General features: G+C 42.6%; 2 protein-coding genes across 5 annotated transcripts in view; one reads left to right on the forward strand and one right to left on the reverse strand.

Moving 5' to 3' along the window:
- Positions 1-3,873, forward strand: part of LOC135518217 (calcium/calmodulin-dependent protein kinase type II subunit beta) — a 69,044-nt gene extending 65,171 nt beyond the window's left edge. For all 4 annotated transcript variants that reach the window (XM_064943206.1, XM_064943209.1, XM_064943207.1 and 1 more), the window contains 4 exons: positions 2,415-2,490; positions 2,897-2,991; positions 3,204-3,443; positions 3,593-3,873. In XM_064943206.1, coding sequence (XP_064799278.1) covers positions 2,415-2,490; positions 2,897-2,991; positions 3,204-3,439 — 407 coding nt within the window. In that variant the 3' untranslated portion in view covers positions 3,440-3,443; positions 3,593-3,873. The remainder of the gene's footprint in view (positions 1-2,414; positions 2,491-2,896; positions 2,992-3,203; positions 3,444-3,592) is intronic.
- Positions 1-12,742, reverse strand: part of polm (polymerase (DNA directed), mu) — a 392,822-nt gene that overhangs the window by 114,755 nt on the left and 265,325 nt on the right. The window lies entirely within an intron of this gene.

A 12,742-nucleotide genomic window follows, 5' to 3' on the forward strand; every position in this document is an offset into this window, starting at 1 on the left:
ACAGAAGTATTTTTATTCACAGTAAAACGAGTCCTATATTGACATAACCTGAAAGGCCACTCAGCAAGGAAGAAGCCACTGCTCCAAAACCGCCATAAAAAAGCCAGACTACAGTTTGCAACTGCACATGGGGACAAAGATTGTACTTTTGGGAGAAATGTCCTCTGGTCTGATAAAACAAAAATAGAACTGTTTGGCCATAATGACCATCATTATGTTTGGAGGAAAAGGGGGGAGGCATGCAAGCCGAAGAACACCATCCCAACCGTGAAGCACGGGGGTGGCAGCATCATGTTGTGGGGGTGCTTTGCTGCAGGAGGGTCTGGTGCATTTCACAAAATAGATGGCATCATGAGGAAGCAAAATTATGTGGATATATTGAAGCAACATCTCAAGACATCAGTCAGGAAGTTAAAGCTTGGTCGCAAATGGTTCTTCCAAATGGACAATGACCCCAAGCTTGCTTCCAAAGTTGTGGCAAAATGGCTTAATGACAACAAAGTCAAGGTATTGGAGTGGCCATCACAAAGCCCTGACCTCAATCCCATAGAACATTTGTGCGCGGAACTGAAAAAGCATTTGCGAGCAAGGAGGCCTACAAACCTGACTCAGCTACACCAGCTCTGTCAGGAGGAATGGGCCAAAATTCACCCAATTTATTGTGGGAAGCTTGTGGAAGGCTACCCGAAAAGTTTGACCCAAGTTACGCAATTTAAAGGCAATACTACCAAATACTAATTGAGTGTATGTAAACTTCTAACTCGCTGGGAATGTGATGAAAGAAATAAAAGCTGAAATAAATAATTCTCTCTACTATTATTCCGACATTTCACATTCTTAAATTATTGTGGTGATCCTAACTGACCTAAGACATGGAATTTTTACTTGAATTAAATGTCAGGAATTGTGAAAAACTGAGTTTAAATGTATTTGTCTAAGGTGTATGTAAACTTCCGACCTTAACTACATGTAAATATAATATTTTTTTATACATATGTATTTGTAAGATACTTATTTGCATAAAATCGACAGAGACCAGTCTCAAAATCAATTATTAGTGTTTATTCTCGAGAGTACTGATCATAACACAATGTATATTGGTTTATATCACATTTTGTCATAGCGTTTTGAATGCTGTTCCTCCTTCTCTCCGATATAATGGAAATATAGTTCACAAGCCTTCCCACATTGTCTGCCACCTGTTAAACAATCTACTACAAGCCCAAGGTCTCTCCTCTCCCTCTGTAGAGACAGGATGTCCTGTAAGGAACACAGCATTCCAGCCAGTCTGACGATAGCTCCATTCGTTTCAAACAAGGAACAGACAGTCCTCCTAATTCTGGACGAAAACTACACACATTACATTCAGTAGTATGATTATAATAAGATTCACACATCCATACAGTAACATAGTATTATTCTGCTTAGTCATAGTTCTGATTTAAATGTATACATAATTTAGTCATTATTCATAAAAATCCCTTAACACCTACAAAGAAATACATTGTGAAGCACTAGGCTAGTAGGGACATAAAGTACTTAGCATTAAAGCAACAGTTTGTTCTATTAAATCATTAAAGTCTATAAATTGCACATATACTGTAGGCTGCGACTGACTTAGAATTAAATACAAATTAAATGTAAAATGCCTTATTTGGCTTAGTCAACAGTGCCTTTGAAACAAGAGTTTGGCCAAAGTCTGGGGCTTCATGCTCATGCGATGGTGCCTGGAAAGTAGGCCTGCAGTAGAGAATATCCTTTCAGCGCTTTCAGAGCCGCTGGGGATGCTAAACCCGCTTTGGGCCACTCTTGCCAGGCTGGGCAGAGATGCAGAGTTGTTTATTTTACGTTTTTCAATAGGTAGTCTTTTACGTTTGTGGGAAAAAGTGGGAATATGCCAGGCCTAAAATAAATTACGGCCCATTGTATAGATAATCGAAAAAGAATGTACGAAAGTTTTAAGAGATCAGATTTTTTGTTTATAAATACGTTGCTTCAATGACACACTTAGCTAGCCTCGTTCCCTTCTTTTAGCATGTGCACGTAGTAAGTACACCGTCATGCATTTGAGATGTGTCCTTAGAGATTCCACAATGATTCTTTAGTTGTGGACACTACATCACCACACTCCCTCTCTTGCTCTTGGTCCTCATCTTTGTAAGTCACCTTGATTTTGCACCTGTGTGTTTTATTTAGTGAACTCTATGACAGTAGCTAAAGCAAGTGCCTCTAGCAGCACACAAGTAGACTACAAATGCATGCTGGGCCGGGCCCTGAGCTCCTGAAGTGAGAGCTGCTGCAGCAAAATTGGAGTCGACGTTCCTGCCTTTGGGAATCTTGCTCTGCGAAATTTGTGGCAAAACGATTTTATTGTTCCCAACCCATGTTCACTCTGTTATTGGTTCCCCCTGCAGTGCGAAAACAGGAGATTATCAAGATCACTGAGCAGCTGATTGAAGCTGTCAACAATGGAGACTTTGAGGCCTATGCGTGAGTACACTACAACTCTCAGCCTGCACCTCACCAGAGTACTGTAACTCCCAGCCTGCCCCTCACCATAACACTAAAACTCCTAGTCTGCGCCTAATTTTACCCTCAAACTACAGGTGACATTTGACTTCTTCTAAACTGCACTGACCTCTGCAAAAAAACACCTTTATACTCTAAATATTGTAGCAGGGATGATAGCCTGCAACTCAAATCACCATAACACTACAACTCCCAGCATGCACCTCACTATCTCGCTAAAACTACGGAGGTTCTAAACTGAGATTCTTTGGTTACTCTTTTAGTCTGAGTTCAGATGATGTGTTGTGAAACAATGTGTTGTGTTGAGCTTGATGTGTTCGTTGTGACACAATATGTTGTAAAGTGTTGTGTTCTGTGTTTTCAACAGGAAGATCTGTGACCCATGTCTGACGTCATTTGAGCCAGAGGCCCTGGGGAACCTAGTGGAGGGCATGGACTTCCACCGGTTCTACTTCGACAACCGTAAGACAACCATTACACAACGTTAAGAAAATCACTACACAACTCTAACACAACCACTACACAACCATTACACAACTATAACACAACCTTAAGACTACTAAACAACCATTACACAACTATAACACAGGCGTAAGACAACCACTAAACAACTTTAAAATAACCATTACACGACTATTATACAACCATAAACTATCTGTTCTCTCCTTTCTCAGTCCTGTCTAAGAACAGTAAGCCCATCCATACCACAATCCTCAACCCTCACGTCCACCTGATTGGTGAAGACGCCGCCTGCATCGCCTACATACGCCTCACGCAATTCGTCGATGGCACTGGCCGCCCATGCTCCAGCCAATCAGAGGAGACGAGGGTGTGGCATCGCCGAGAGAGCAAGTGGCAGAATGTTCACTTCCACTGCTCTGGAGCACCGGCCGCACCGCTGCAGCAGTGAACTGGTACACACACTCACTGTTACTAACACACACACTCATTCATTCACACGCACACCCATAGCTACACACACACCCACACACACTTCAGAGCTTGACAGTTATTGTTTCCAGAGTTGCTGTTAAACCTAGAATGTTTTTTTTCTGTCTTCCAGGAGGAGTGAATGAGTGAGTGAGCGAGCGAGTGAGCGAAAGAGAGAGAGAGAAAGAGAGAGAGAGAGAGGAGGATGGAGAGAGAGAGAGACAGGAAAGGAGGATGGAGAGAGGAGAGGGAGAGGAGGATGGAGAGATGAAAGGAGGATGGAGAGAGAGAGGGATGGGAGAGGGATGGAGAGAGAGAGAAAATGAGGATGGAGCGAGAGAGAGACAGGAAAGGAGGATGAAGAGAGAGAGGAGAGGAGGATAGAGAGAGAGAGAGAGAGAGTTGGAGAGTGAGAGAGAGGAAAGGAGGATGGGGAGTGAGAGGGAGAGGGATGGAGAGAGAGAGGGAGGGGGATGGAGAGAGAGAGGAGAGGGAGAGAGAGAGAGAGAGGAGAGGAGGATGGAGAGAGGAAAAGAGGATGGAGAGAGAGATGGAGAGTGAGAGGGATGGAGAGAGAGAGGGAGGGAGGGAGAGGAAGATGGAGAGGAGGATGGAGAGAGATGGAGAGTGAGAGAGAGGAGGATGGAGAGTGAGAGAGAGGAAAGGAGGATAGAGAGAGATGGAGAGTGAGAGAGGAAAGGAGGATGGAGAGAGGGAGAGAGCGAGAGGGGAGGGAGGATGGAGAGTGAGAGGTGAGGGAGGGAGGATGGAGAGAGATGGAGAGAGAGAGAGGTGAGGGAGAATGGAGAGAGAGAGAGGTGAGGGGGATAGAAAGAGATGGAGAGAGAGAGGTGAGGGAGGGTGGAGAGAGATGGAGAGAGAGCGGGGAGATGGAGAGCCTGTCCCCCCTCCCTCTATTGCTACAGCTCTCCTTACTGACCAGTGCACACTACTGCAACTTAACAACACACAGCCTCAACTCCTCCTGAACACACACACACACACACACACACACGACTATCACCGCAACCATATCATCCAATACAAATGGCAACACACTCAAACCTTCAGTCCAGTACTCTCCCTCTGCTGTAGACCCACCCCATGGTGCAGATACATATAGGATCTACAGTTTAAATCAAGTTTATTACTCTGTTATTGTTTGTATTATTACTATTACTACTACTATTGTTGTTGTTGTTATTATTATTATTGATGCAAGTAAGTTGTTGTTGTTATAATGAAAGTGTACAATGTCTTTAATGGTCCAGTTGATTCTCTTTAAAGGGGTTTGTTCCTCTTGTTAAAGACAAGCATGACTTCTCCAGTGTTATTTCCCAGTGAGTGTTTGTTGAGTTGTGCTCCTCCAGTAAAGTCTAATTCATACCTTACGCAACCCAATTACACAATTAACTAAGCAAAATGGCGTTGAGTTCAAATTGCGGGGATTCATTTTGATTTCTGTTTTATTTTCGCTATGCAAGTAACGTCTGGTTTCCCAGTTGCGAACTTGTGCAAAGTTTAAGTTCGGCTTAAGGCTGCTTCCTGCCTGGCGTATGAACTGAATACACATTGTATAAACCAACAGGATTAGTGCAGTTGTGTGTTTTTGCTACAGTTTTAAATATGGAAACAGCCTACCCTCTGATGATGAACTATATGCACCACCACCCCCTCCCCTTCGGGGAGAGAAGATGAGCCAAGTCGATACAGCATGACCGTTGTATATTGTTGTTCTTATACTTGATTCTCTATGTGTTGAGCATTGCATATAGTCACTGATGATACAACAATACATTTGAAATGATTACACACTGTATTGTACAACAGTTTCATTGTGGTGACTATACTGCATTTATTTGCATGAAAATGGAAACATGACGATAAAATTGGTGTTATTGTTTGTTGTCTGGATTTTTTACTGAATGCTGGTGTACTATGACCTCCTATGTCCAACTAACTTTTCCTAACTTTGGAATGTGCATAAAAGGATTTTTGTCTGGAGACTGTATACTGATGCTGATGACGGTGATGATGATGACGGTGATGATGATGATGATGATTGTAAAACATGCTTTTGAACAGGCTCTACTGCTGAGGCAGAGTGGGCAGGTCACTAAAAGTGTTTCATATGGTTATTGATGGCATTTCATTGGAAACAGATTTAGTACCTATATATATCCAGGGGCCTCATTTATAAAATGTTTGTATGTAAACATCTGATCGTGAATCGCGAATGACAGACTCCACATCAACAATGTGATAAAAATATGCAATTTACATAGATTTTGCATGAAGTTTTGTGAATTATATATATTTATATTTTTTTGTGACCAACTTTATTTATAAGTGTATACATTATATAAACAGAATTTCATCATATTGTAAGAAATAATTGTACAATTGTATGATCACAGAAATGTTCTATAATAATGTTCTATAATAACTAAGAACATTTGATAAATGAGGTCTCTGGTCCACAGCGTGTGTACCAGTATTATGTTCCCTCCCTCCCTGTTGACTTGCCTTGCTGTCTCTCAGTGCACTTAAAAGACAATTCCACACAAAAACTGTCATTAGTCCATTGTTGACATCGTCCTAAAATGTTTTGCTTGTCAGCAATGACGTTTTCAAGAGATGTAACTTTCAAAATACAGAAATCATCACCGTATGATGCATTTTGCATCACACAAAACGCATCGTACGATGATGATTTCAGTCATTTAAAAGTTACATCTCTTGACCTCTAGGGGGAGTCACCATACACACTGAAGCACAGCACCTTCCATGTTGGGTTGAAAATTAGGGCTGAGCACCTTCCATCGACAATGTTAGGTTGACAATTAGGGCTGAGCACCTTCCATCTACAATGTTGGGTTGACAATTAGGGCTGAGCACCTTCCATCTACAATGTTGGGTTGACAATTAGGGCTGAGCACCTTCCATCTACAATGTTGGGTTGACAATTAGGGCTGAGCACCTTCCATCTACAATGTTGGGTTGAAAATTAGGGCTGAGCACCTTCCATCGACAATGTTAGGTTGACAATTAGGGCTGAGCACCTTCCATCGACAATGTTGGGTTGACAATTAGGGCTGAGCACCTTCCATCTACAATGTTGGGTTGACAATTAGGGCTGAGCACCTTCCATCTACAATGTTGGGTTGACAATTAGGGCTGAGCACCTTCCATCTACAATGTTGGGTTGACAATTAGGGCTGAGCACCTTCCATCTACAATGTTGGGTTGACAATTAGGGCTGAGCACCTTCCATCTACAATGTTGGGTTGACAATTAGGGCTGAGCACCTTCCATCTACAATGTTGGGTTGACAATTAGGGCTGAGCACCTTCCATCTACAATGTTGGGTTGACAATTAGGGCTGAGCACCTTCCATCTACAATGTTGGGTTGACAATTAGGGCTGAGCACCTTCCATCGACAATGTTGGGTTGACAATTAGGGCTGAGCACCTTCCATCTACAATGTTGGGTTGAACATTAGAGCCTGTCCCTAAGACTTGCCCTGGCACACACACACTTTAAAACTAGAGTCCTTAATTGTTACAGCCATTTTTTGACTTGTAAACTCGTAAATTATGTAAACCCATTGATTGTTGAAGAATATAACTTATAAATGAGCTTAGTTCAACTGTCGTGCCCCATCAGAACCCAACATATAAGCTTGTTTTACTCCCATGTTTGTAATCAATGTAAACAAACAATGTAAAGCCTCAAAACATGGTCGAAACTATAATTTTGAAATCGTGGATGATCAGTCCTTGCATCCAGGTCTCTGTCTGTGAGTTTGAGAGTGGTTACATTTCTCCAGGTCCATCCCTCAGTATTTTACTAAAACAAAGGAAGAAGGAACAGGCCCATTCCTCAGTATTTTACCAAAACAAAGGCAGAAGGAACAGAGGCAGGGTGTCGCTTTGTTTCAACTAAAGATTCTATTTTTCAGGCCTCAGTCACACACAGGGTCATGCACTGCATGTATTCCTGGCAGTCCTCCTCCGGTGTAGTCTCAGTCACACACAGGGTCATGCACTGCATGTATTCCTGGCAGTCCTCCCCCGGTGTAATCTCAGTCACACACAGGGTCATGCACTGCATGTATTCCTGGCAGTCCTCCCCCGGTGTAGTCTCAGTCACACACAGGGTCATGCACTGCATGTATTCCTGGCAGTCCTCCTCCGGTGTAGTCTCAGTCACACACAGGGTCATGCACTGCATGTATTCCTGGCAGTCCTCCTCCGGTGTAGTCTCAGTCACACACAGGGTCATGCACTGCATGTATTCCTGGCAGTCCTCCTCCGGGGTAGTCTCAGTAACAGGATCAGTGCTAATCAGGCCAGCTAACAACGTCAGAATGAGGTCACTCAGAGAGGTGGCATTACCTCACACGGCCATTGGTGAAATTAAGACTGTGTTTGTGTTCATCTTAGCACACTCTGGTTGCTGTTAGTCCTAACCTTCATTTTAACTCTCCTCTGAGAGTCAACCAGGGCTTGCCATCATATCATCCACTTTCACACGCACTAGTTGTCGTGGCCGAGTGGCTAAGGTGATGGACTAGAAATCCATTGGGATATTCCCGCACTTTCACTTTCACAAGATGACTTTGTAAACATGAATCCAATATGACGATGAATTCTGTTCTTCCAGTGAGCATTCCTTGTGTTGTGTAACAGTGTTGAGGTGTTATCAATATGTTACCAATAAAGAGAACTCCTGTCAATTCCAGCTGTGTCTCTCTGTGTGTCTATTATATCTTGTTCCTTCCAACTGACACACACACACACAGACACACACACAAAGTTGACTCCTAGTGGGAGCAGAATAAGCACAATTGGCTGCAACCTAGGGCCAGGCTTATCAGCATCAAATCAAATTGATTTTATATAGCCCTTCGTACATCAGCTGATATCTCAAAGTGCTGTACAGAAACCCAGCCTAAATCCCCAAACAGCAAGCAATGCAGGTGTAGAAGCACGGTGGCTAGGAAAAACTCCCTAGAAAGGCCAAAACCTTGGAAGAAACCTAGAGAGGAACCAGGCTATGTGGGGTGGCCAGTCCTCTTCTGGCTGTGCCGGGTGGAGATTATAACAGAACATGGCCAAGATGTTCAAATGTTCATAAATGACCAGCATGGTCGAATAAAAATAAGGCAGAACAGTTGAAACTGGAGCAGCAGCACGGCCAGGTGGACTGGGGACAGCAAGGAGTCATCATGTCAGGTAGTCCTGGGGCATGGTCCTAGGGCTCAGGTCCTCAGAGAGAAAGAAAGAAAGAGAGAATTAGAGAGAGCACATGTGGGGTGGCCAGTCCTCTTCTGGCTGTGCCGGGTGGAGATTATAACAGAACATGGCCAAGATGTTCAAATGTTCATAAATGACCAGCATGGTAGAATAATAATAAGGCAGAACAGAGCATGTGTGTGTCACTGTGTGTGCTGACAGATACAGTATATCATTAGTGGATAAGATAAGGACAGACCAGGAAACATCTGCCTTTGTTTCTGTTATGGGACTTATATGACTAAATGATGTATACATTTAACGTAGAACTATAACTAAACAGAATACTACCCTGTCACTGTATGAATCTTATTATAATCATAACACTGAATAGAATGTGTGTAGTTTTAGTCAAGAATTATAACAAGGACTTTCTGTTCCTTGTTTGAAACTAATGGAGCTATCGTCAGACCGGCTGGAATACTGTGTTCCTTACAGGACATTCTGTCCCCACACAGGGAGGGGAGAAACCTTGGGCTTGTAGTAGATTGTTTAATTAACAGTTGGCAGACAATGTGGGAAGGCTTGTGAACTATATTGCCATTGTATCTGAGAGGAGGAGGGACATTTATGATGAAATGTGAGGTATATAAACCAATGTACATGGTATTATGAGCAGAGCTCTCGAGAATAACTGCTATTGGTTAATGTTAATGACTGGTCTCTGTCTATTTCATGTAAATAAGAACCTTACAAATTCTTATAAAGGACAGAGTGTTTTGATGAACACATAGGAACTAAATTCCTCTAACAGTTTCTCAACCAGGGACAAAGTTCCCCATAAACCTCTCTAACGCTTTCACTCTACCTCTGAGGGTGTGTTCATGCAATGGTGTACCACAATGAGTGTTCTGTGTGTACTACACAGAGCGAGTGTGCGTGTGTGTGTGCGTGTGCGTGTGCGTGTGTGCGTGTGCGTGTGCGTGTGTGTGTGTGTGTGTGTGTGTGTGTGTGTGTGTGTGTGAATAGGTTTGTAATATCACATGACTCATTAACTGGAATGGAACAGTGAGTGCCAGCCAGAGTTTAGTGGGAGGAACCTGACCATCCCCAATTGATTACCACTACGCTGGTAGCCCTTTCCTGCGGTTAAAAGACCTAGTGGCTTCATGGGTGGAATGGTATTCATATGTTTCATAATTAATAAACATTATTTTTAAAACTGCTATGTCAAACAAGTTTGTTATATTTTAGTCTTCTGTGATGTCTATAAAGTGTAATATTGGGATGCAAACTCAACATTTTATACATTTCAACTGTATATCTGACATGGTACAGATGTCTTCTTTTTCTAAGCCCACAACCATGTGTGTGAGGTGTATAGTTTTGTTTCAAAGTAGATTTGTTTAAGACTACAAAGAAACACTCTGTGTGACCCTGATTTAGCCCACTGCAGTAAAAGCGTACTAAAATAGAAAGACTCAAAACACCATCATTGCGTAGTGAAACCATGAGAAGTAGTGTACCTAAGCTGAGATCTGGTGTTTGGAGGGTGTTTGAATGTAAACCCAATGGAAGTGTTCTGATTCACTGAATGGATTTCAAACCAGAATGGAAGTACTCTGAAACACCCAAAGTGGTTCTTCATTCTGAATCATTGTGTTTTTAAGAGAGGTTTATGAAAACACCTTTCAATGTTTCAGTGCATGTAAAAGGCATCATCAAAATACAAAAATAATGTTTTGGCCTGTTTCTCTCCAACAATAAGATGCTTTATAACATAAATATTGATTGATGCTGATTTTTTTGCAGAACCACCCTTGTTACACTGAGCACATGGGGCCGATTCAGATGAGATAAGTAGACAACATGGACTCAATAAAACATGGATTTAAAGGAATAATCCACTGACCATATATGTTGGTATTTTTTTTCATTAGTCCACGGTTGATACAGTCCCAAAATGTTTTGCATGTCAGTAATCAAGTTTTCAAGTTATAGGACTTTCAAAAAGCTAATTGTCTCTTGCCACATCATCATGATGATGCCAAATGCAAAGCTGAATACTTGATTGCTGACATGCAATATTTTGGTACTGCATCAACAGTGGACTAATGAAAACAAATAGGAAAATAGAGTTTTTGAACGGATTATTAATTTAATTCCATGTTAAATCAACTTACCTCAAGACTGTATAAGGCAGGGGTACTCAACTCCTACCCTACAAGGTCCGGAGCCTGCTGGTTTTATGTTCTACCTGATCATTTATTGCACCCACCTGGTACGCCAGGTCTAAATCCGTCCCTGGTTAGAGGGGAACAATAAGGAAATGCAGCGGAACTGGTTTCGAAGTCCAGATTTGAGTTTGAGGGGTATAGAGCCTAAGATGAATATTTTTGTGTGAAATTCACCATACATCTTTTCTGTGCTTTGTTTAGACATTAGAAGGAGTGAAAGTTACAGGGGAATTGAATCCCCGACTGCTGGGGTAGTAGGATGGCAAATCTTTGGGGATTTTCTTTTCTCAACCACAGAGCCACGTAACGTATGAGGAACTTGGGCGCCCATATCAGAAGACAAATGTCTAGATTAAAGGCAAAATGTGAATGTCAAACATTGTGCTGCCTTACTGTTCAGAATTTCCCCAATTTGAGGCATGGAGGTGGATAGAGGGCATTCATGGCTGGTGTGCCCTCTCGCAAACTCTATGGTCAAGTATAAAAACAGGCAAGTTTGCAGGCACCTCTCCTGCGGGGAAAGATGGCGGAAATGGATGATGAGTTCGAATCAAGCAGCATGTTGAGCAAAGTTGGTGAATGTTCTGAATGAACAGTAGTATTGAAAACTGGAACAAAAAGAGGACAGAGCGACAGGAGGGGGAAATGCTACAACTGTCGATGAGATGGACATTTCGCCAGAGAATGCGAAGCCCCATGTTACCTTTGTGATAAAAATGGACATCAAAGCCGCAACTGTAAGCAGAAAGCACAGGGTAAAAGGGGAAAAAATGAAAGGAGCAGAGGCGCCCTAAATCTGAGACTGGCAGCGACAATGATAAATCATGACTAGAGACTGATAATGCTAAAATAGTCAGGAAGGAGATGGTGGACTGGTATGAGGAAAATGACAGTGATTATAGTGAAAAAGATTCTGACCTTGATGGTATAGATAAAACAGACACGGAAATGGAGGTGTTTGAATTGGCCACAGTAGACCTAGCTCTCGCTCTAGAAGAAAAGGCCGTTTTAACACTGATGGTCATGGGAAAAAGAATTACATTTCTGTGTGATACGGGAGCATGTAGGACAGCTATATGCAGTGAGGATGCGCCAAAAGGGATTCCAGTTTCGGGGAATAATATAATTGTACATTCCGCGTCAGGCCATCATTATGTAGAAAGACTCTCGACTCCCATAACTCTCAGACATGAAAGGACTGAGGGGGAGGCGACAGTCCCAATTCTAATATCAAAACTGTGTCCTGTGAATCTACTGGGGAGAGATGTAATGAAACTCTTGAACATAGCTATAACACCTACAAACAGAGGTATGAAAGCCCAGGTTGTCAAGAATAACATGGTAATCTGTGGGGAAGGAGATCCACATTACTGGTATAGTCAAGATTTATTGAGTGGAGGTCTAACAGACATACCTAAAGCATTGTTGATACTGACAGATGATGTCATATCAGGACCCACTAAAAAGTCTCCAGAAGACTTGCACTGTACATTGTGGTATAACAGACACCCCAGCCCGGTATATGAGAAGGCACTTCTAGGTACAGCTGAGCGAACAATTGGTCTGAAATGGTTTCATTATGACTCTGCTCGTGCGGCGGTGGAGGTGGAACTGCCTGCTCATATACAGACTCTATACAGAGAAAAAGGGAGCCCCCGTGTGTCTTTAGCTGGAGAACCCTCTGGGCCATGGAAAATATGGGATATTGGGTGACAGAGGGGAAAAGACTAACAGACTGGGTAACAGGGGAGGGAGGTGTTCAACATAGCCCGTCCACAGATAGGTACAGACGCAGGTTAAACTGGAGA

This window comes from Oncorhynchus masou, chromosome 28 (genome assembly GCF_036934945.1).
Source record: "Oncorhynchus masou masou isolate Uvic2021 chromosome 28, UVic_Omas_1.1, whole genome shotgun sequence".
Classification (NCBI taxonomy): domain Eukaryota; kingdom Metazoa; phylum Chordata; class Actinopteri; order Salmoniformes; family Salmonidae; genus Oncorhynchus; species Oncorhynchus masou.